This window comes from Anneissia japonica, unplaced genomic scaffold, assembly GCF_011630105.1.
Source record: "Anneissia japonica isolate Jap-2015-1 unplaced genomic scaffold, ASM1163010v1 scaffold1165_len1893470_cov193, whole genome shotgun sequence".
Classification (NCBI taxonomy): Eukaryota; Metazoa; Echinodermata; class Crinoidea; order Comatulida; family Comatulidae; genus Anneissia; species Anneissia japonica.
In genome coordinates, this window is record NW_022709613.1 from 125,237 (window position 1) to 151,946 (window position 26,710).

The 26,710-nt window shown below is 34.5% G+C and overlaps 2 protein-coding genes across 2 annotated transcripts; one reads left to right on the forward strand and one right to left on the reverse strand.

Moving 5' to 3' along the window:
• The first annotated feature begins 72 nt into the window (after positions 1-72).
• Positions 73-6,025, forward strand: LOC117106893. The gene is made up of 4 exons (XM_033248409.1): positions 73-446; positions 3,102-3,361; positions 3,697-3,899; positions 4,663-6,025. The coding sequence occupies exons 1-4, from the start codon at positions 297-299 to the stop codon at positions 4,803-4,805; spliced, it is 756 nt and encodes a 251-aa protein (XP_033104300.1). The 5' UTR covers positions 73-296; the 3' UTR covers positions 4,806-6,025.
• A 1,431-nt stretch (positions 6,026-7,456) lies between these two features.
• LOC117106894 (epithelial splicing regulatory protein 1-like) lies at positions 7,457-25,239 on the reverse strand. The gene is given in 14 exon segments (XM_033248411.1): positions 7,457-10,099; positions 11,126-11,191; positions 11,847-12,163; positions 12,883-13,069; positions 13,386-13,889; positions 15,255-15,352; positions 15,803-15,845; positions 16,119-16,251; positions 16,800-16,924; positions 17,158-17,216; positions 18,009-18,104; positions 22,308-22,530; positions 24,599-24,727; positions 24,918-25,239. Coding segments are annotated over 14 exon segments (2,256 nt in total). The 5' UTR covers positions 25,050-25,239; the 3' UTR covers positions 7,457-9,955.
• Between the last annotated feature and the right edge of the window lie 1,471 nt (positions 25,240-26,710).

The window sequence follows — 26,710 nt, forward strand, 5'->3', positions numbered from 1 at the left end:
TGTTTGGTTAGTTTAAGTGGGTGTTATTGTTTCTTGTTATTATTTGTATTTTTACTTTAAATTTGGCTTATATTGTACTCATTTTGGCCCCTCTCTATTTTGTAACAAGCCCCGTAAGGCTTCATGAGTGTTCCTTTTTTGTCTTGCTTTTATTCTTGTCTGTGAATTTTTGTATCTTGTATCTACATATCGCATACAGAGGGCGGTATTTATTTATTTGCGAAGGAGGGTTCTCTGCCGAACAAAGCTGAGTTAAAAATCCACAGTGTTTTGTATGTTTTTGACTGGAGCACACTATGAAACGAATCGATGTGGCAAAAGCATTGCCTTTCGTTTTTCTTTTAGCCTATCAAATACATAATGGAACGATGGCTTCATTTCTTTCAAGAGCTCTAGGCTCAGAACACGCGGTGCTGTCGGTAAAGCATGTTCCAAAGGAGCCCAGGGTAGGCGACCACATGAATTGTTTTCTTGTACTCTTGCAGGCCTAGCATATTTAGGCCTGCAGGCAAGACGAATTAAACCAGGATATATCACTTTCCTGTGTAAAAAAGAAAACTCTGATTGCTAATATTATTAATTTATAATGTTGATAAAATTGTACAGTATATGCTTTTTTAATCTAAGTTATTTAAAAAGTATTCATTTACTAGTTTTTTAGGCCTTTTGTTTTGTATTTTCCTGTTAGTTGGAGTGCGCCCTCACTTATAACAAAACTGCTGTGTATACTGTAGAGTTTCCTAATATAAATATATAATTATAATATATAATAAAAATATTTGACAATACTGTATTTTGATGTCGGCATTTGCAAAATTGTTTTCGGTGTCTTTGATAAAATGTGGTAGCGCGTTCTCCCTAAATTTTAAGTTAGCAACCATTAGGTATCACAAGTACAACATACCTCCCAACATTTAGGACCCCTGAGCAAGGTATAAAAAATTTCATTGCGCAATATATGGGATGGGGTTATTTCAAAATCGAAGAGGACATTGGCAACCTGAGTACCATCCGAGAATATCTCATGATGATTCCGGAGTTCTTCTGTATCGTTGCTGAGGAGATGGTTGTTAGGTGCTATTTATTACCAATGATGATGTCACAGTAGATGTGTATAAGAGACAGCCGCGTAGGGTATCCACCGCGTACGATTGTTGCGTGTATGCTGTAACCATGGCTGTAAATTGTGATTGTTATAGCATGCACACAAACGTCGTACGCGGCAGATAGCCAAAAAACGATTTTAAGGTTGATTCTATTATTAATGGCATATCAAAAATCCCCTCAGCCTCTAGAACAAAAAATCATTTTGCTAGTTCTCTTTTAAAGCACAATTTTGACCATAAATAAGCCATCAAATCTCTATCTGTGAACACTACCAGTGATTTTTTTTATTCCGGGACGCTGACCGAGGCTCTAGTCGACCCCTTGTTTTTGACCCCTCTGTCGGACATTTCGGACCCTTTTTTGGCAGATTTATGGAGCCACTGCTGAGCATGGGTAGACCCTAGTCTCTTTACCGTACGTGACTAGAATAGCTTTCAAAACAATAAAAAAAAATCTGTATTTCTGTTTGAAGGTCAAAGACCATTATAATATTTAATATATATTCATGAAAACACTTTTATTAATTTTCAATTACTATAACATTTCATCCATAAGTCATGAAAATTTATTACATAAAATATACATACCACTACCAGTAATAAACAAGGAACATATTTCTTGCTTCATATACAGTATTCTATTTCATCCAATCCTACATTGGGATTGCAATAAAGATTATATAAATTTCAATAAGTAATAAGTTATTATTTTATTAATTTCAACTAAAATTAGAAAAAATGAAATTTTCACCAGTTATGAGATGTTTAATTAATATTATTCCTATAGTTTGCAAGCCCTGCCTGCAAATTTTAGATTTTTTTTCAATGTCGACTATAAATCATTAAAAACTGAATATTAAAATCTGTAACATATTAAAACTTGATAAAAACTTGTGTTATTGTTTTAAACGAACAGTTCAATTTTTGTTTTTACCTCTGCCGCTGAAGGTATGTATTCACTACCATCTGTCTGTCTGTCTGTCTTTCCGATTATGCAAAAAGTAATGAGTGGATTGTCATAAAAATATAGTAGTATATATTGGACTTTAGAAGAGGTGAATAAGGTCATGGTCACAGATATTAAATAATATGGTGCTAGTGGCAGAGGTATTAGTTTTAATTTTTAAGGTTTTCTCATTTTGTTCGGCACCCAACATTAATTTGCAGTATCTTAATTTCCATACAACCGCTTTCCGTAGTGTGGTATCCAAACAGGGATCCAAAACTGCAGAAAAAAAAAAAAAAAAAACCACCCAATAAAATAACAACATTATGCATTAATTCAATATCAAATGTGAAATTTAGATCAGAAATGTAGGAAAATAAAACTAGCAAACTTCACAGTTTGAAATCAGCATTTTTGTTCCACATTGTATAAATATGTTTAAACTGCATGAATGTATACAAACACACTGTACATACTTTACATACAACATAAACCAGTATAATAGGTATTTGTGAGGTGGAACCATAGAATATATAATATAGGGGGTGAGTTTGTAAGGGGCAAGTTGACTGGTTTCCATTAAATCATGGTTACTTATTATATTATTATATATATTTATATAATATTTATTATATTTATTTTATTTTTATTTATATTTGTGTATAACTATATTATATATATTTTATGATATATTATTATATTATTATTATTTATATATATATATATATATATATATATATATAATATACAGCTTGATAAAGACTTATAGTCGAAAGTACTCGCTAACTCTGAAAATAAATTTTGTGGCATATATCTGATACCATCTGACTCGTTATTTACTCTATGTATATATATATATATATACACTTAGTTTAAGTACTGACAAGGTGCATCCATCCAGAAAATATTCAATTTGATATTAATTAGGCCTATATAATTAATATTACTTATAGTAAACCATTAGGACTAACTATTAAACTTGAATTTATAATATTGAAGAAAATACTAATCTTATAAACTCAAAATAATTATTTATCCATATAATGTAGTTAATTGGAACAATTCCAGCATGTTTCATCAGCATAGCGATAGCATTCAGTCTCGTCACCGTTAGCATGTTCATTGCGCAATATATGGGATGGGGTTATTTCAAAATCGAAGAGGACATTGGCAACCTGAGTACCATCCGAGAATATCTCATGATGATTCCGGAGTTCTTCTGTATCGTTGCTGAGGAGATGGTTGTTAGGTGCTATTTATTACCAATGATGATGTCACAGTACACAACAGGGCATGCCATTGCATTAAGGTATGCTGAGAGCATAATATATATAGTCAAATGGTACCAATTTAACTTGTAAGAGCAACATAGTAAACATCACTCTTAAAAATTTGTAATAAGTGCCGCCCTCAAATAAATGCTTTACTCGATTAAGCTTTCCCTCAAAATATAATAATATAATCCCTCTTGAATAATAGCACCGCCTCAGCTACAGCCATCATGCTATGCCTAACAGTTATAAATAAGGTTGAGTGTTCTCACCACAGTAAGCCTATTTTCTTTGTTCAAATTGCTCGTATAATGATATGCAAGAAATTGCAGTTTTTATCGAGACTAATAGTTAGCCTGATTTCTTCATGTAGTGGATGTATATGGGGGCTATACACAGTACCATTGACCCTGCTACTGCATGAAGGTGACTGCGAAACAACATGGAGTGGTCATAGGCTGTTTCTGTCGTCCCTGCTAACACCTTATCCATACAGCTGGGTTGCCGTGAAGTCGGGCTATGTCTGTTGGGCGCCCTCAATACTGCATTTTGTCAACAAATCTTTAAGTTCTTTTGGTAAGTATGGTGTTACTTTGTATGTTCTGCTTACTTTTTAAATAATTATTCAAATTAAAAATATTCATTAATGCTAGAAGATGCCAGAACAATAAAAATCATTGCTAGAGCAGTCGCTTCATAAACTGCATACCTATTCCAGAAAACCGAGTAACAAATAAAAATATACCAAAATTATAATTAAAATCAATCTCCTCATCCTTTAGACCACTCTGTTCTGCTCCATTAAGTTTGTGATAGTCCATAAATTTTTTACGTAATTTCTTTTTATTAATGTGATATTTCAAAATGTAATAATTTCTTCCTTATACCCTTAGGTACCAGCTAGTAAATGTTATGGTGATGCATTCATTATATTTTGCACAATCTTGCTTATAGACAAATAATCAAGCAAGCGAAAAGAGAGACAAATGTTGGTGAATAAATATCTACTTTGGCGGAGGTGAAAATCAAGCCGCATATTGCCACGTCCTCTATGTGCATCACAATGTAACATAGAATAGGAAAAAAGAAATAAGTTAGACCAGATTCAACAAGTTATGGTAGGCTCACCCCAACCCCCCCTCCCCTTTCAGCTGTTGATTTTTCATGCTGCTGGGTGACCATTGCACCCTCTTTTCAGCAGCCACTAAGAAACGCCTGAATGGGGTTGTCAGTTTAGTCACCGACAACTCAACCAGATAGAGTTTAGCGTTGTACTCTTACCTAGTAATATTATATTATTTAAAATAATTATGAAGTTGCTTCTCTTTTCAACTTACAGCCTTAGGAAACATGGAGACAAAAGAGCTTGGCATAATGAAAGGTGAACCATGGAAGACCAATGGACTGACGAACATCATCACTGCCATTCCATTTGCATTCTTCACAACATTTGAGCTGAATACATTAAGTCATTTATCCTGATGTTCATGTTTAAATAATGAAAAGATGACGTACAGTACTTTTGGTAGCTACTGGGATGGATAACAGATTTTTCCAGGCCTAATAAACTACATTGAGTTTTTGTAGTTAATATACTACAGTCCTCAGTCCCCTATTCCCATCCCCCATTTGACTAAGCAATAATATCTACTATATAGAGAAGTGTCCTGAAAATTGTAGCCATACCGTTGTACTCGAAATCCTTCATCCCCAAAGTGCAAAAAATACGCTGGTCCGCTGCAGATTTCCTCCTATCAATTTACTGGTACCCATCGATACAGCTGGGTAGACTGAAGCAATGTAGATAGAGTGTCTTGGTCAAGGACACAAGCGAAATGCACAGCGAAGGAGTAAAGCTCAACCTCGAGGCTGGAAACCAAACCATTCCCACTCTGCCAAACCACTTCAACATCCTAAAACTGTACAGTATACTGTAATTCATACTGTAGGTTATGTTGGACTTCTGTTGAAGTTCTGTTTTGATTTTTCTTTTTATTTTGATATTGTTTACTTCACTATGACATTTTTAGTAGCTAAAGCTGGTTTTATAAATTTGGTTCCTGAGTACAGTAAACTGGTTAATGTTGCTGGTTAAATCTCTGCACATTGGACACAATATTGATGTCTTTGCCAGAGCCATATATAGAAAGAGTTGCGGCATTGAGAATTTAGAAGCCATTCCGTGTCCAACACGATGCACGTTCTCTGTCCAACGCGATCCGCGTTCTAATTATAATTTTGATTATCATTTGATTATCAAGCACGCGTGAACACGCGCAAGTTTTTTAATTCTAAAGATAAATTCTAATAACGCTTTTGATATTAAATAGTTATTAAGAAATAACATCATAAATGAAATTGAACATGTGAAAATACTATGTAATATACCTAACTTATCATTACTTTGTATATGTTCATCGGGAAGATTTGGACACAAAAATGGACGGTGTGTACGACGTGACTTTCGCAAACCGAGGAGCGGAATGTCGCAACTCTTTATATATATGGCTCTGTTCTTTTCACCAGTGTGGCGCCCTCTAGACCCACTGGTGCTGCCCCTAGGGAATATTTTGAGTGGAATTATTTTAAGTACCTTCCTGTGTGTGAGCATTGTGTGTAATATTTATTAGTTAAATCTATTTCTTATGTTGTGCTTTATGGTTTATTCATATTAATTATATTAAAATTAGAATTATATGTAATAATAATTTTGAGTAAAAAAAAAAACACAATTTGTGTGTATGCTGTGCCCTTGATTGAAGTAAGGTGCTGTTTCTAATTTATTAACTTTTCTGGAGAACGGTAGGTCTATGGATCATGTCTTATGGCTTTCCATGAGAAATAGGAGGATGAAAAAACTCTGTCCTGGGACCAAGCTTAATGGGAGACTATATTGTGGCCTAAGCCTACTGGGCATGTGAGCTGACTGAGGGCTTAAGCCTACTGGGCTTCCCACCTGCCTGGGGGACTGAGCATTCTGGAGAAAAGATGAAATTCTCCACGGGGGAGCTTAGTATGTAAATGTGTGATTCAGTGACTGATAATAATGCAAAGTGATATACAAAACTGTCATTATTATATTATATATTCTTATATTATTTATTACTTGGACCTCAGCCTGCTTTAAGTATCAGCCCACTGCAGGCCGGAACATACGTGAGTGGTGGGCTCTAGTAGACTGTTCCTCTGGGTGGGAGTGGGTTGGTTGGGGTAGTATATGACCTACTAAGACTAAGTGTAGAATAGGTAATGGATATAATAGTACTATACAGTATTAACTTATGTGCAATAGAATTTAGGTGTGTGCATTAATTTATTAATATTTATTCAGGGAAATGTATCCAGTAGTAAAGGATTGAATCATTTGGGTGAACAAGAGAATAACTATGTGGAGGGAATTTTGTTCATGAAAATAAATGGTAGAACAGGGCCAGTGGCGTATTTAATGGGTGCGCGAGTGGGAGGATGGGCATATTCCCCTCCAAAAATTACTCTGCGCCTCCCACAAAAATCACCTAAAATTACCTTCTTTTGCAAGTTAGCACCCCTTAACTCATCATCGAGCCCCCCTACTTCCATTCGCCCCTCCCCCATCAGCACCCCCATGTCAAGACTTCTAGATACTCCACTTAACAGGACTCAAGGTGTGGTATATTTAAGGGGAAGTAGGGTCTTCCAGAAAAGGTTTATTTCCTTAGGCACCCCTCTAATGAATATTTGCTGAGCTAACTGACATCACCTTGTATTCTCAGCTACTGCCCCTCTGTGTTATTCCCCAGGTACACCTGTTCGCATGCCCCCTGTCATCCTCCCCGCCGCTTCTATGAGAATACTGGAGACTTGAGACGCACCCATTTCAATCAATCATTTATTTACATAGCGCCAATATAGTTGTGAGATGAATGTTCAGTGGCGCTCAGAAAGTGTGTGAGCCAAGGGCAGAAAGCTTAGGAGCTGGTTCATGCCAGAGGAAATGTAAATTAGAAGCAGTAATAAATGCATGCAACAAGTTTCGATTGATGTTACATTGAATAAATATTTAATATTGAAATTTTAGTTTTATGTCATTTGTGTATGATGTTAAAATATAATTAAATTTACAAAACGAACACAGAATGTAGATTGAAAACGAATTATTTTTGAGTTTTGAAGCTTTATTGTCAATGCTATGTATACTTTGCATTAGTTAACATATTAATTTTTAGCATAACATGGTAACTTTGCAGGTAATATGTTAATTGAAACTGTCCGCAGTACAATTTGAATAATATTAAATGAATAATTGCTTAAAAGCTACATGATATTAATTATATATCTTCTTCGTTATTTCATTTTAATTTGCAAGGTTTAATGTCAGAACAGCTAGGTGCGATACCCGCGGACTAATACTACTGAAAACTTGTACAAATTGTACAGAATACATTTTCGGTTTTGAGATTTTTTTCTTACCTATTCGCCAATTAAAAAAAACCTTTCATTTAAATATTGTTAATCTCTTGTATAAAAATAAATCGAACAAGCCAAGAAAAGGATATGACGACACACATTACTGACCTCATTCATGACCTGCTCAAAAATAGCAGTAGCACTACCTTTTTTAAGAGCATGTTAATACAGTAATAATATCAAACGATATAAGAAAAGAAATCATATAAAACACACACATAGGCCTACACATTAACACGTCTACAAGTGTTTGTGTAACTATTACACTTTCAGCATCTAATGCTAAAAAAAATTGAATATTTCCTGCAAATATCAAAATTGCATGATTTTTTAGTACAGTAATTAAGGAAAATAACACTCGGCTATGCCTCAACTATCGCAAGAACTTTATTAGCTACGTGACGTGATCTGTACCTCGATATGATTGGTTAGATCATTACTTGACATGCGCAGAAACTAGTCACGCACTTATCGTCTCGAACTTTATCATGTATTGCACTTCCGTCAGCATAGAAATGATACTCAAAAGTGATAAATTACAAATTACCTGAACATAAGAAGTAAGAAGAATAAACATGTTTGGGATAAATACAATCTGATTGGTAGATTGAATGAACCAATCAGGAGCGAATATTGGTTGAACATCCAAACAAAGCGGAACTGAAAAGAGTTAAAGAACATTATGTATTCGGCTTAATTAAATATTCACAAGATAAAAATGCTAAAAAGCAAGATATATATATTAAAAATGTTGTCTAGCATTTGCATAGTTACAGTGCTACACTAGATAATACTATGCGAATTAAAATTCATAATATTACGTCTTAATGATAATAATAATAATCGTCGTTGCATGCATTGCTTGACTTATAATAATGATAAATTTGTAAAATATGTACAAAAAATTCATATTATCTACTACTTACTATTTACAATTGTTACTACTATTTTGAAAAAAAATGAATTATGTTATAGTTTCTAAACACGTTTACTATATTAGCACGTTATTGAAATGTTTTTCAATTATTTACAAATTTGAAAAAGTGACACCTATGCATATTAGGTATGTATGAGGATTCTTAGAAAAAAAAATATAATAATGAAATAAAAGGCAAATTGTGGCTTACGTTAAAACATTACTGGTACATAATAATGAGTTACAAATAATCTTTGAAATTAGATGCTGGTTTGTCTTTATACCTCCACAACCCAAAAACTTGAGTAGCCGCCGCCCAACATTACACATGGCATTCGACGGCCAGTCACTTTAATTAACAATAATTACTGTATTAAAAAAATAACTAATATTGCATCGACATTTTATATCAATCGTTATAACAGTGACATTGTCGATGGTAGCTTATTATGTTCAGAAAATTCTACCCAGCTAACAAAATAGCGAAATAATTACGTTGCAATTTAGTTTCTATCACGGTTTTTTTTTTCTTGTGAATAAAAAACAAAACATGTTGATGATGAGTTGCAATTGTCAAAATTCCATTTTATCTTCAAATCGTGTCACTTTTTTCGACCCTGGAGCTAAAGTAATTTATGTTAAAATTTGTTGATCTAACGAGTTGTACGCTCTCAGAAAGTAATCCCGTTTTGCCGATAAGAAAAATTTGAGAGGAACGAGTTGGAAGAGGTAAACACTTTTAACTTCAATATGATTGAGTCTTGGATTGTATATAGTTCTAAGACTATTGATCTATCTATAATATTATTCTTATAACAACTACAGTAATTAAATAATATAAAATGTTCTAACTAGACATATATCGTAAAAAAACATCAATCTAGTTTTTGGAAGACTGTTGATTGTTGCTTGGCTTGAAAAATGGAAGAAATTTAATTACTTCGAACATTTGCAAGACCACTTTAAATTGCTACATAATACAATTAAATTAATTCACATTTTAAATAAAAATATTATACAAATTAAGGCGCTTATGGTGTTGCTAAGGAAGACTAAACAACACTGTATACAATATTATGAATATAAATTAGTGTTTCCTTATATATTACTCTAACGTACGCATTTTAAAAATTCAATTTTACAATTTTGTTCGAATCTAATATTTAACATTGCATGCTGTCCTCATAGTAACAACATTTTTTTCAAATTTTAGAGCCATACAGCATTTCTATTGCGCATCCTCAGTTTAGTATAAAATTGCGAGCTCTATTTATGAGAGGTACATGGCACCGCCATCCACTTTTGCGATTTTACGTGCTTCCGGGTGTGCGTGCGTTTTTAGGTCATGGGCAGTAGCCGGGTAATGAAGTAACGTTTCTCCACTGAATGGCGCTTGGATATTTTCTGTTGGAATCTGGAATGAAGAAGAAAATATTATTTATTTAAGTGTCACGAAAACTGAATTTAATAAAAGTGCGATACAAACACAACTCCATGATATATTAAGACTGCTTTGTCATTCCCGGCATGCTCCCTACCAAATAAGCGCAGGTATGATGCTAAACGTTTGAAGGGTGAAAAAGAGGCAGACGAAATTTTTAAATCATTCAAGGCACTAAATTTTTGCTGACATTCGATGCCAGCTTCATTAAGTGTGAATAAGATATATTATGAAATTTAATGTACCATGAGGTTTCGCAATAGGAGCAATATTATAGTATCTGAATAATTGGTATACTAAATAAATAAATAATAGAGACGGTGTGAAAATGACATACACGAGTATACATAAAATGGGAAGATTGTCCCAATTCCATGCAAATTACAATGATGAGTAAACGAACAAAGATTTTTCATGTTGCTTCTTTCATGCTAATGATACCCATGCGTAGAGTAGTAAAGTATTATGTTATCCCGATTTGAAATGATTCCCTGGTTCTAACATTAAAACTACGGCAAGAATACTACTTGAGGCCTACAACAATGCCCTTATGGACGACAGTCCAAAAAGTCACGTTTCGTGTTAGTATTCTATTACCGTACTAAAAGAAATATATTCCATTGCAATATTATTCTATAAAAATAGCCACATCGATTTGATATTGACAGATTTACTATAATATTAAGAGAAGTTCTTAAGGAATCGATTCACCCACCCAACAGAAAAAAAAAATGCATTCCATAGATTTGGCATCGTATCACCCAACTCAAGCTAAATGCAGCCCGTGAATCTGTGAAGGCGCCAACCACACCCAACTCAAACTCACCCATTTGAATTAATTTTGCTCACTAATTTGCTACATGTAAAACTCTGCAGTTACTGCCAGTCCACCCCATGGTAACCCGCAGCCTTCGTTCAAAATAATAAAATCATAATGCTTTATTAGAAAAAATAAATAAACAAAGCTCCTGGTGATTTAGGCTAAAACTATGATATTACCATTTGCAAGGAATTATAAGCTGCTTGGTAGGGTATTTGTAAGACAGCGCTATCGGTTCTGCTGGCCTACTCCAAACAAATGAATATAAAGATAATTTTTAGAACAACAACTTCAATTTATGATTGTGTCTATTCGCCAAAGACAACTATTATTTGAATTTTAAATATACAGTTTACCTCATTTTGTATCAGCATTTGATCATACGCTCATATTACAATGAAATATTATATAAGAATTTAAACTTCAAAGGGCACCCATATTGACCCTCTCAATATACTAATAACAAAGATCAAACATGATCTCTTGAATTTCAACTAGAAATATAAATGTTTATGTTGCGCAGATCTGGTATTCAGATACTGAGGACTGATTCTTTATGTTGAGACAACGACTGTGTTAGCTTGCTTTGTATCTACCAGCACATTATTACTGACTCACTTGCTATATTCATTGTTTTTCTAAGTACCAGAGAATACGTTTGTTTTCAATCATTTTTGCAATTTCAATTCATAATATTTGATGCATTAGAATTATATCGAAATTATTATATTGTAAAATAAAATATATTTTAAGCATCAAAGTTATATTATCGAGTGGAATTTCGAAAACAAGAAAACATTTACAGATAAAAATAAATAAATTAGACATTTTAAATCACATTCTATAAATCATATATATATCTGTCTCTTATACACATCTTTACTCTAAAAAATGTCTTACCCCAAAAGAAGTTGCTTGAATGTAGTTTGCTAAGTCATGCGGCACAGTAGCGCCTACCGGTATCGACGTTGGCATTCCTCGAACCCGCATCAGGGTGGCCGGATTATGTGCCTGTGGATGTGGGTAGTATAAGTGGTTTGCCGTCGGGGTCATGGTCGAAGCAGATGCTGGGACGTAATATAACGGTGCCTGCATGTAGGGATTAGCCGTGTGTCTGGCGGCGTGTGGAAGGGGCATGCCTTGAAAGACGGCTGGGTGTGGTGGAAGACCAGTTGGTGTACCGTTGAACTGGACTGTGGTAGGAGGCAAGGTACCAGCTGAAATTATAACGGATAAACAAAGATTATGGATATTGTAGGCCTATTTTAAATGTTGTGTTTTACCCACCGTTTCATCAAAGAAAGCCTGTAGTAAAACAGTACTGATGTGAGCTAACAGATCCATTGCCTGTTGGCTTATTATCCTAAAGAACGCCTATCGTTCGATCTAAATTTGACGCAATGAATCCAGATAATCTTGAAAAAGCGATATAATGCACCTTCCGCTAATCCCTCACCCCTGGATATTGTGTCTAAGTTCCCACCAAAGCGACAGCGTAAACGTACTTGAAACACATGCATTTTGGGACATGCGCGTATCGTTAGACCTGTTCTGATTGGTCAGTTAAGTTCTGTTGACACTTTGAAAAGGCACATTATTTGACCGAAGCCTCGATAAAAGAGTTATATTACAAAATAGTAAACTGGGTAAGCATTTTAATTATTCAAAATCGATAAATATGGAAAATCAGTTTTCATTTAAATGGTATTTTTAGTTAAACGTGTTCCCCCATTCTCCATCGATTTTGATTCGACCCCTGCCGAGTATCGATTTCCGCCTACCAACTCATGATCAGCTTCGACATAAAGCTGGTATACTGCTTGGGAAAATGTAGTGTTCTTATTGGGACTCGAACCTAACCTTCTCATTACCATTCGCTTACTCTATAATAGCTAAAAAATCTTTATGAATAGGCCCCATAAGCACCATCGCCTACCTGGTGGCGACATTTGTGGGTGTTTGTTTTTGACTCCTCCCCACAGCATGTAGTTCATCTCATCAGCCGAGCACTGGAAGACTTCGATGTAGCGATCTCCTATATATTTCATATGGCACATACTGGCTGCGAGGTAAGCTTTCTCCGCCGATAACATCTGAATGAAGGCCTCTCCATTTGGTTTACCCTACAATTGAAAAAAAAGACGCAGCGACTCTTTACATTGTGAACAGTTAAGTTGGCTTATTATTTTATCACTTATCTTAATTTCCTTTTAAATGTTCAGAATGAATTGTAAGCTTAATATAATATTAATAATAATCTTTAAACAAATTCAACTGATATTTATGTATGATAGATTATTAAATAGGCCTAATGTTTTTCTTTTTTAAAAATCTTTAGTAAATTCAGTGCCCGATGAATATTAACTTGAAGTAGCATTTAGGCCTACGCATAATATATTGGGTTATCAAAAAGAATTTACATGATGATAACATAATTACCTGCATATTATAGACCATATGAACACCCTGTGGTCGAATATAATGCTGAAACTCTCCAAGAAACCTCATAATGTCTTCAACTGTTGCTGTGAATGGCAGTCCACGCATGCGTATACAATCGCGTGCGCATCCTGTGCTAATGACTTGTGGTGCTGGTGGTGCTGGCGCGGGAATCAACTGCGGTGGTGGCGGGGCTGGCATGGCTACTGGGTGAATCATGTGAGGTATGACGGGAGGATGGATATGTTGGGGTGGCCCCTCGGGGACAAGTGGTTCGGAATGGAGTCGAGACAACACTTGTTGTACCTCTGCCGTCGTGCTTCGGAAAATCTCGATATATCGGCTACCGAGGTAGTCTTTGTGTTTGTCCAACGCTTTTCCTGCAATTTCCTCAGACGAAAATAAGACAAAGGCGTCGCCCGTCACTTTTCCGTTTCGTTGCTTCACGAACAAAATTCCATCTTCTCCTCCAGCAACTGGGATTTGTGGTCCAAAGAAATCCACCTATAGAAACGAAGTCAGGTTAGCAGTCACAAAGAAATTGTAGTAGAAAAAAAAATAAACCCGTGCCATTTATACTGATGGTGATGTGTGACCATGTGACCGGCTATCTATTATCCCTTTAATGTATATTCCAAGCTTCACGTCATGTTCCAAACTAAAGTGACGTAATTACCTACCTCCTTATTGAATCTCGCTCTGAACCCAAACAAGTAACCCGGATCCGATTAATAGTTTCACCAATTTTTGTTTATACCAAAAACGACACCAAATATATTGCCTTGTAAGTAATAAAAAAAAAACTAGGCCACTTCCAAAAGAATTCAGCGCAGTTAATATTTCATTTAGGCTTAGATTTGAAAATTACTGAGGCACACCGCACCGAGTGAAGCAACCTGAACCTTATTCGCTTTCCCCCATCACCAAAGTTAAACCAAAGACCTAACCAAAGACTCCCTTTATCTATCTCTTTCTCTTAACCCGATCAAGACAAAATATATTCTGTTTAGGCCTATGGCTGTATACCCGCAACTATAGCTGTGTTGTTCTTTTGTCCCATGCCTCGATTTCCGGGCTTACTATCATCCACTTTCTAATACTAAAGTTTATATTAAGTTCACGTCATCTGTGCCAGATAAAAGAGTGCATGCGATTCGCTAATTATTTTCCTGTTTTAGAAGGTAGACCAATGAAAAACAGGATCATGGATCACAAATCGGGAGAGAAAAAAATATCCTGAGATCTACCGGCGGGTCCTTATCCTTTCTAATAAATTTTAGTAGACCAAAAATATAGTCAAACAACACCACAAATGAAATCCTGGTACAAATAATAAATTCCACTAACATAATTTCTAGACAAGTACAAATACACATCAAAACCACTCTACCGATAGTTGTTTTAAAAGCCATGGTTGTCTTAACAAATAATAAAATGTATAACGATGCGGTGTTACGTGTATTTTTTGTACATGATAATGTTGTTTCGATATTGTTATCTGCATTTTTATCCCACACAGTTTAGATACCCCTACGGATTCCACATGCTCACACCACCTCCCGGGTTAAAACTAGCCCGTATGCCTGATGGCATACTTACAATAATTCTTATGTGCTTCTAGCACAACCATAGTTCAGCAGTCCTTCAGCAAACGCAGTACTTTTATTCTGTAATTATAATGTCATTGTTGTTGCTGGAGTTAATTACGTTGATTAAAATTAAATCATCGCATATATTTTTTTGGAAATAAACGACAATTAACATTTAAAAAAATGCTCTCAGACTATAAGCAATAAAGGTCAATATGAAAGTAATCATGAATTTAAAAAACGTAATAAAATAAACCAATGGAAATTTTAATCGACTTACCACTTCTTTTGCAGTTGCCGTGAAAGGTAGTCCACGCATGCGCACAATTATATGCCCGTCATCACGTGAAAGAAATAATGCTGCTTCTCTAGAGGTACCTGAAGAAGAAATAGATTTATATTTCATACTTTACATTGAGAAACACTTTTAGCAAAAAACAATAGCCAGCATCATGTGCTTTGTGGTCAGTCACTAAACACAAAAGAAATGTAGGCTGAACAAGAAGCGCATTACAACAAGGCGACACAGTACTAAGTGATTGTAATTAGCGATGCTTAACTCAGCTTTGAAATTGACTATTATTAAACAGTTTTCCTTCAAACGAAGCCAGCCTACCATAGTTATTCAGAGGATTCTGTCTAGCTCTCTTCATTCTTAAAATCTGTCCGATTTGAAAATGATTCAGTACTAAAAACTTCAGTCCCCTCTCTGATGTCAGCGCAGAAAATGAATTTTGGTCAATTTTCCTCTCTTATTAAATACGTCAAAATACCAGCATATTTCATATACTGTGCATTATTATGCAAATTAGATCTGAGCTTACGTACCTGCGGCCACTTTAATGAACTCTTCTCCCTGCGCTCGAAATACCTGCAAAAATATAAAGTTTATGGTAATGAGCTCTCATTAACAACCAATCAGAAATCGTTGTTTGTTCACGTGTTCTAAACAACTCTATTTTGCCTTTGTCTCAAAGCTTTTGATAACCGCCTTTTCATTATTCTGTTGCATGGCCTTCCTCGTGTTCCTACAGCAGTTGTTATTTAATTGTAAAAAAAAATCATTACTGTACAATGCAAGTCTATAAAACTTCGTTAGAAATTGTAACATATGATTTTCATATGTATATTTAGAATATATTACCTCTACATATCGTTTGCCTAGATTATGCCTGTGACGTTGTAGTGCAAGATCCTTCTGTTCACTGTTTTCAAACCTCACCATAACTTCCCCATTCCTCCTCCCGTGTAGGTTTAAACATAAAGCAATGCCTCCTCTGTAACAATAACGAAGTAAATTCGTTTTAATATTTGAGGCCTATTATAAATTATATTTAAGGTTTTATACAGGCCCTATATATACATAAATTATATATATATTATATATATATATGTATACATATGCACATACATACATATACATATATATACATGTATATATACACATATATATACACACACACACATATATATATATACATATATACATATATATATATATATATATATATATATCAACAGAGTCAACATGAAGTTGAACACATAAATACGGTGAGTTGAAAACACAACAAAATAATAGATGATACTTTAAAGATTAATAAAATACATTGAAGATAGTATTAAAGCATACGACGTCAAATCAAAACGCGCATAAAAAATAACGAAACACAGCACTATAACTGACCCCAATACAAGTTATGATCAATGCATCGCATATTTAAGCAAAATAATTAATTTTAATTTACAATTGAATATAATTTTAATATTCATAATTCAATGAATATTTAATAAATATTTGTAGTTTTTTTTATGGAGTAATACTCACTTAGCAACGTTGAGGCCTTTAAAGAATTTGAATACATCACGGTCAGATGCTTGCCATGGTAACCCACGCGCCTTGACGACCTGGTCATCTGGTACATGATATTCAAGAGACAGCCCTTTATCTATCTCTTTCTCTTAACCCGATCAAGACAAAATATATTCTGTTTAGGCCTATGGCCGCATACCCGCAACTATAGCTGTGTTGTTCTTTTGTCCCATGCCTCGATTTCCGGGCTTACTATCATCCACTTTCTAATACTAAAGTTTATATTAAGTTCACGTCATCTGTGCCAGATAAAAGAGTGCATGCGATTCGCTAATTATTTTCCTGTTTTAGTGTGACATTACTCCAATGCAACTTACTATGTTCCGGGTTCGTACCGCTCTTGTACAATTTCAGGTTCAATGAATGTATGACCTGAAAATGAACATAGGAAAATTCAATTAAATTAAGTCTTTAGATGATTATGACGATACAATAATAACAGTGATGTTTGTGACTTTGATCATGGGGTGTTGATGACAATAGAGAGGTAAAAGAAAAAAGAAGATGATGATGACTGAGACAATAATATTGTCTCAGATAATGATTATGTTGATAACGATGGCAGCAAGATGAGGATGATAATAATGATAATGATGACAGTACCGATGTAGTAATTCTAGACAATATTACTACAGATGTGGATTATCATGATGGTAGATAATAATACAATGGTGGTTAATATGGCGATAATGATAATATATATTTTGGTTTTGATGATCACAATGATGACGACGATGAAGATCTGTATGATTATGACGATGATGCCGAGTATGATAATGACGATTCCATAATAGACCTAATGACAATAATAATGATACAGTTTTCAAACTATAGTCAGATTAACCATTTAAGAAGTCAAAGAAAGCCTTCGTCTACACCATCATTATGAATCAATCAAGCTGATGATTAATTAATTGATATGACATAATGAATAACAGTAAACACTAACATTTTAAGGATCAGAATACCAATAGTATAAATTGGCGTTAGGCACGTTAATACTTATGAGAAGGTACTGAATTGTTGAGAGTATCTCGATGTTTCGAATAGATTCGTCTTCTGTAGAATATGTACAAGTACAAATTTATACTATTGTTTATCCGACATGCAAGCATTTAAAAAATATTTTGATAATATCGATTTATGATATTTAATGGAGCTTACCATCTGCTATAAACTTCTGAATAATTGTGCCCATTAGTTGGCATTCATCAGCACCAAGTTCCATGAAGTTTAGTTTACCTGTGTCAATGTTCATATCTGACCAATTCGGTTAAGAAGAAAATGTACATGCTAATCTAAATAACAGAATGAAATACAAGCTGATGCCACTGTGGATCGATGCGTGTAGACATAGTTAATCGAATGCTTCATTAAATTAATTAATCTTCTTCAGTTGTTTATGATTTCTTTCGATATCGTACTCTATGATGTTAATCAATAAATGTAAATAGCTGAGCATTAATTTAAAAAAAAACTAATTATTGAAACACAGTCCGACCATGGAGGAAAGAAAAGCTTTTCTCCACGATTTAAAAGATGTCCTGAAAGTATACATCTCATTGCTTCGATAAAGCAAGTTACTTAAGCACATGTCATTAATAATAAGATTTTATACTACCACGACTTGTTTCTATAAATGTCATTGCGTCGATATACTGAAATTTACGTAAACAAAAAGTCATTAAGACCCCAGCCTAATAACAATTTCTTTCCATTTTCTCCTAAAGGACAACAAAATCTGAAAAAAAATCTCGTCTGCTCTCATGAATGTGGGTCTATAATGTGTTGGAGCAGGACTGTACAGACCGTTCTTGTAACTCAAATCTCACAATTTTTAAAAAAATCTGAATAGTGTAAGGCCAAACATTGTTAAGAAGATCATTAAAAATAAAATGAAACACGACGAGGTTATAGAAAAACCACAGTCTAACAATACCAAGATTAACCTCTTGTTAAATCGAAATCCTAGCTCTGCATCTTATTGTCAACAACTATAGTTTAAAAGATAGTTGTTAGTGAATGAAAGAAAGGGATGTATGGTATATTCGGACGAATATATAGCATTGCGTGATTTATAAAGTTTAAAAGGCACAAAAAAATCCTTATTAGTTAGGTCACAATATAATCTCCTCTCTGTGCAAACTATTCTAGTCCATATTGTCTCTCACTGAGCTCACGAACGGTTTAAAGAGATAGGAATTTGTCAGTTGAGCCGACACTATAGTCTGTAATGGTATTTAAAATAGAATAATAGAACGCTTAACAATAGCTCTTCTGAGTCTCATCTTTCTACAATTATCGACAGTGACAGAGAAGTCAATCCAAATCCAAGTGGAGATTCCATGGGTTTCTTACAAAGAAGTAACTGTCAATAAATAGGCCTACACATTTTATCACCTAATGAAATGGGAGAATCTAAGAAGATCTGAAAATCTCAATAAATCTGAAATAATAATAACGAATCGACAGTGACATAGAGGAAGCAGAAGGTGTTAGCCGTTTTGTTGTTTTTGTTTTTTGTTTGTTTGTTTGTTTGGGTTTTTTTGGCGCTTTTTAAAAATATAATTCGCCAAATAATATAAGGATGGAAGATACAAAAGTTAACAAAAGGAGGAAACACAAAAAATACGATAGAAACTGGATAATTAAAAAAAGCAGATTACAGTCAACAAACATGCATTTCAAAAAGGGACAAGATACCGTATGTTTTTCCATGTCCTGCTTGAAACTGAGGAGTTCGCATTTAACAGGCAGGCTAAACCATTCTCAGGAAGAGACTTAACGCGACAAGAAGGATAAACCATTTTATCGGACCATTATTTAATTTTTCTGGTGGAAATTGTAGGCCTATTTACTAAAAGCATAGGCCTACATACAAATTACATTTGACTGTCCATATGAGTACGGACTTTTGTATTGGCATAAAATAAGACTAATGCCCACTGAAGTAATATGTCGAGATTGAAACCCAAATCCTATTTAACTAATCTCATTTCAACCAAAGAATCGATGGGAATTACGGGGGATCTTCACCATGAGAATTATGCAAATTAAGGTCTACTTTACAACTTACTTTTACGGGATACTCGGGGCCAGAATGAGAATATAACCAGTACGTCTAATTAGTATAAGCACATCTCCCTCCACCATGGTATAATGCCTATTGCAATCAATCTGAAATCCTCTCCAGATTAGCAATTGTAGCGTTTTAAGCGAAGGGCCAGATTTAAAGGCATTTCAATCTGTATTGTTTACAGAATCAAAAAGGCAGATCATTATAAAAAGTTGGAGAAAAAACTACGCTGTACATTGTATAGAAATGTCTAAAGAGCCTACAAGGGTATTTGACACAGTTTAATGTACGATACAGACAAATAAATGAGGTTCAGATAGGAATTATCCTTAAGTAGTACTCTGTAATTTAAAACATTGATATTGTTGAATACACCAACGCAAGAAAGTAGCAATTTCGAAAAGAACTTCTTGGTGTGTAGGCCTAAACTATTCTCCCAATATGCAGAACTCCTTAATGTGTTGAGCTGTGTGCATACGACATTCAAATCAATGGTGTACAACCTTTTTAGATGCATAAGACCATACGAGTAACCACTTATTACAAGGCATAAAACATAGGCATTATATATATTTTATAGCAGTCAAGAAGAGCATTATTCACAACAGACGAGTAGACCCACGGACTACTCTAGCACGTAGCCACAAAGCATGGACCTCACAAAGCATCGAGCTTGTGAGAATCCGAGTCATCATAGTACAGGAACCCCTTATACAATTCATATTGGCCGCAGTGGGCCTACTGAACAAACACCCAATGTATGCTCCCCATTCAAACAATACAAAGCTCTGTTTGCAGAAAGCGAATTGTAAGAGACAATAGCTGTGGCTATGATGGTATGAAAGCAACATCCTCTCATACGCATGTTGCCTTTTCTTAACTTAAAAAACGGTTACACTTTCACCTTGAGAAAGGTCGACTACAAGCCACCACAATACAACTACCTTAAAACTATAAATTAATATGCTATACATAACGAGGCATAATTTCAAACTATCATGAGAATTAAAGGCGATGCCAATATTATTTCATATCCACACTACGTGCACAATACACTTATAAATGTGAAAACGAGTGTTAAGTCGAACCATGAGAATATTTATAAACTAAACACATGGAACTTTCGTTATTAATATTTCAGATTTATTTGCCTAAGGTCTTCTTAGATTCTCCCATTTCATTAGGTGATAAAATGTGTGTTTATTGACAGTTATTTCTTTGTGATTTCTAATTTTATTTGATGAGTTAACACTATGACGAATATCGCTTGATATTATTATGAAGGTACCGTTCATGAAATTACCATAAGAGAAGGACCCCACCAGCTGCTAGGGAATATATTAGCAACTAAAAAAAATAACACAAAAGGCTGACATTTCCTAAATTTCATTTCAACCAATATTTGTTCTATATATAAATTTATGTACACTAGGCCTATGATATTGATAAACCATATTATTCTTTTAATTCCAACAGGTAGCCTGACGTACTGTAACTATGATGTCACTCGTCTTTCAATATTTGTGTAGCCATATTTTGCATTAGGCCTATTGCATACCGAGAGATACGAAAGCACTCGCCATCATTACATGACATATGAATGGAATATAGAAATCTGTGTCAATAGTGGATTTCTGTGTGATAAATCTAGCCATGGATGAATAACCCCATAAGCATAAATTTATGGGATAAAGAGCCTATTATTCTGAAATCGATTAGGATCAAGCTTAATATAATAGATTCATCAATTTTTCAAAATCAAACATCTGGGCCATACAAATTAGCGATGAAAATACAACATTTTGGAAACTCATTTTTATGCAAACATCTTCACCTCCAATCGACTTTCAAGAAAAGTGCAAAGGAGAATAGTTTGTATCGAGATTGTCATAAGCACTATAGGCCACCATGTTGATGAAAATCCATTTCTTTATTTGTTACAGCCATGGGAAAGACTAAGGGAACACACGGTAAATCGAAACGGGAAATCAATGCAAAGTATAGGGCCGTGTTAAGGTCTAATGAATCGCATTGCGATTGAAAGGGAAAAAAGATGTGCGATTGAAAAGAGTTACAGTTGACAAGCTCGCGATCAATACACCCACTCAAGCGTTTAACCACGCAATCCAAGCTTACTAGCTGCATCGGTCGTACAAGGCGTAAACACCAGCCCCTGATATACCTTTATTGTATTTTTTATAGGTAAAACCTGTAGTATGTTACCTTTGATAGGCCTATTTATGTTACTACGACCAGTCAGGGGTGTTAAATCATAAGTGGTTCAACACTTTCAACGACGGAGCGGAATTTAGGCCTAATATAATATATATACTAAAATACCGTTTGAATACAACTTTCATACAATGTTCATGAGTTTTAAAGGATACGGTCAGCCATGTCTTTGACGTTGCTTATCATACCAGCCTGTGGGTAGATTTTTCTGAATTCTTTCCTGAGATCGAAGAATCTGCTGAAGTAGGGTTGAAGCTGGAGATCCTTGTTGGAAGCTTGTGGATGAAGACACTGTCGGAGATGTAGCTGGCCGTCTGTTACCAGGCACAACGTTGCTCCTTCATCTATGTTAAGTTCTGTCCGTAAGAACTGGTCAAACTGTTGGTGAAAATAGAACCAACGTTAGCAACGAGGTTACACTCTCATTTTCACTCTAAGAATTCCTACAGGGCTCACTCCAATTTCACTCTTTCTAGATTGAAAATTTGCTCTTAAATGAGTGATTTTAATTTTTAAATAACGGTAATAAAAATGAGTTAATCCATCCTGGCGTGAACAATGTGCCCTACACTGCTGTGCAAACACACAATTGTCATATATTCCTTGAAACGCCATGCAGTATATTTTGGATGGCGAAAAATTACATATTTTAAAAATAAAATGATCGAATAATTAAAAGCAATGTATAAATCCAGTGTTTTTTGTCAATGTTTTGTAAATATTTATTATTATTGTTATTATTATTATTATTATTATTATATTATTATCATTATTATTATTGTTATTATTATTAGGCCTATTATTATTATTATTATTACTAATATTATTATTATTATTATTATTACTATTATTATTATTATTATTATTATTAAATGCTGATAGGTCCATGGTCAGTTATAGGTCTACTTGGGAAAGTACAACAGAGTCTTACACACGTGGTTGATCAATTTATCTAAGCTTTTGAATACTATTTTGAATTACTTAGATATACAGGAAATTACGTAGGCCTATAGAATTATAAATTTTATTTTATTATGAGGCCATTCATAATCAATATACGACATGCCCAAACCGCAATCACTGTTTTCAGGTCATGGTATATGAAGGCCAAGACAGAAGAAACAGGTAACATCCCATTATTGGATTTGCATTTGCTAAAACCGCAACAGTGGTGTTGTGGTAGGATAAACAAAAACAGACCCAACCGCATCATAACAATACCTAACACGGTAATTGTTAATGAATAATAATTACTAAAATTCTCAAGTCATTGCAAATGGGAATATAATAACTATTTTACTTTAGGTTCATGAGAAAACACGCATTGGCCTACCAACTATAAATTATTGTTACTTTTGAGATTGATGATGCAGTGGTAGATACTGTTTTCCACACATGAGTCCACTACAACAATGATTTAAAAACAGGTAATCTGATGTGATTCTTTTGACTGATATGCTATTTTGATATATAATAAACATTATATATCATCTTCTACAGTACATAGCAAATATTTCAAGGCTATTGTCCTGTAACTTTTGCTAAAGGTAAGTACCATTTTATATGTGAATACTGCATTAATATTATCGCATTGTTTATATTTAGAGATTTCCCTTCTCTCGTTTTCATTTTGTGCAAACCAGGGAGTTAGTTAAACGAAAGAAAAACATGTTAGTCGATAAATTTAAGTATTTAAAAAACGAAAGTAATTAACGCAGGAGAGTACAGCTAAGCTAAGTCTACGCGATTAAAAACATTGTTTTCAGAGAGCAAATCCATTTTGAGGACGATTAGTGATTTTCACGCTTATTAGCAACAGGCCTGACAACACAGTCTGTTCTGTTCCCATCACTCCGCAACCTGTTGCAAGAGGCCTAATTGCAATTAATCGAAGTTCAGCCACGATACGTAATAACAGCCTACAATGTACGGTATATAATATAAGCGATAAACACATTGCAATAATGCAGAATATTTACACTTTTGGGACCAGAAATATAATAATTGATATACAGTATCTTATAATTATTAAATAATTACTACGGTGGTGGATTACATTGTATGAAACACACACGCATAAGGCCTATGGTAATTAACAATGTATGACTAATATGAAATATCTCAACGAATGTCATTAAATAATAACGATAATAATATAGCTCTATGATATAATTCGATAGGCAAGAATTTTGAATTTGTCCTCACTGCGATAGTTTACACCAATATAAGTTATGTTGTTTAACATATATAGTCGATTATATCATTTAATTCGAAGTACATAAATCCCCCAGCATTATAGTATAAATACTATGAAGATAATGTTGACGTATGCTGAAATAACATCCTTTAGGCCATGACCTAAAATCTAAGGTATTTACATCTTCTTACTAAAAATTGCAATTAACAGATCGTCATATATTCTTATAGTGCAAAATCTGAGGCTTACCTGTTGAAGTACTACGTTTAATCGTGCCGCCCCCTTCACCATATCCACACCTACACCAAGGTTTTTGCATAGTTCCTCCGGGGCTTCTCCGGATTCCGGTCCTACGTAGGCTTTTTGAAAGGCAATAATCTGAAACAAAATAAATAAAGGCTTTATAAGTTTCTGATTAGATAGTTAGGGGATTCCCCTTGAATGACATATCCTGTGTATAACATTATTGCTTAGCCATAATAAAAGCCATACCAATAATGATTTAATTATTAATTAAGTATATCGACTTAAGTTGTTCGGCTTGATCATTAATAGATCATTGACCTACCTTGTTAGTCTCGACATCAACCACCACCCAGACAAACAAAATAATCTCCTCCTCATCAGAACCCAGAAGTGCCCCTCTCTGTCCAGCAGTCGTGCAGAAGAATACAACCATATAGTTAAAAGGAGACGCCATTGCGCATAAAAGAAAAACAAATAAGAGACAGTACCACAAAACTAAAATTAATAGAACTACCCTATAAGGGACCCCGTCTATCTAGTGCGTCCACAGCACACGTTAAGAGCAGTCGCTCTGTTGAAATCCACAATCTCGGTATGAATACTGTTGAGTTTCGAGCATGTGTATATCGCTATAGGAGGCTACTTAAACTGCAGTTATTGGTGGAAGGGGTCTTTACGTGGCATTGGTATGAATAGACCGGGGCGTGCGCACTGCATATGGTATGCATAACAATAGACGGGACTTAAGTCTTCAATAGACAGAGAATAAGCCGTGCAAAACATATTGTCCGACATCATTATCATATCGTCTAATAGAAATCTACACATACTCGAATCCAAAACACGAAGGGCGTTGGTAGAACTACTGGACCACATCGTGATCGGGACCAGCAGACGATTCTCTCGTCTATAATACCTCCCAAATTTTATTATTTTAATATCAGTTTGACTCAATTCTACCTAGTAAGTTACTGTGATTTCGGTTTAAAGAGATGTTTACTGAAATTACGAAGACCGCATATAATTGGAGTGTCAGAGAGTTAAGAGGAAACTCGACGAGTTTAAGTTGACGGTAACGTACTGGTATAAATTCATGGTTGTGGTGGTGGCATATGGGAATAAAAGGTGATGGCATAAACAATTAAAATGAAGTGGTTTTGTCACGAAATAAATTTCTGTGATTTCATTCTGGTGATGGGAAAATAGGGTACTTTCATGGTTCCACAAACACACCTCACGTCATTCATAATCATTCTATTTTATCAACCACAAATTTGTAGGCTTAAATACGCACATTATTTTGAACATTTTTTTTTGTACAAGAAAGCTGGTGTTTTACTAGAGAGTATAACACTTATCAATCGTCGTTAAATGATTGAGGTATAAAATTAGACCTCCACGTTAAAAGAACGAGAAAGGGAAAGGTGGTTCAAGCAGAAATATGTCCATTCTTTGGATTTATAACCTAACGGTATGGAGAGTACAGACAGGCGCCATTTTCCTTGTTGATTTACGAATTGCGTACTGACACAGATACACCATATGGTTGATTCTCATTAAATATGACAAAGAATTGATAACGTATGTAAATATTACAACGAATAATTATTAGGTACACACGGCTGATAGGATCATAATATTAATTTATCTTCGTATGCGGATTGATCATACTTTTAGGCCTATACATTATGCAGGTAACCAAATCATGTTCTGCTTTTTTACACCATTGAAATATATTAATAGTCATCAATATGCAATAATTACAAATTGAGGGATTGATAACGCGGAATACCAACATGATTATTACATTACAATAAAATAGATTACATTTCACGTAATCAATCTTGGATAGCCGGATGAGAATAAAAATAAATGTCTTAGACAGTGGAGTGGAATAGTCTGTTGATTATGCTGTTTTCAAATCCCAGGGCCCTGGGTTCAATTCTTGTCACGGTAACTTGATTTTTTTTCTCACGACCAAAACAACTCCACTCCCTAAGCCTCATAAATTATGGGACATGGTCTATGCATAGAGAAAATAAACATGGTCTATGTGAAGCATCATGTGTTTGTGTTTGTCATCTGAAGGGATTGCCACCAATCTAAGTTATTAAG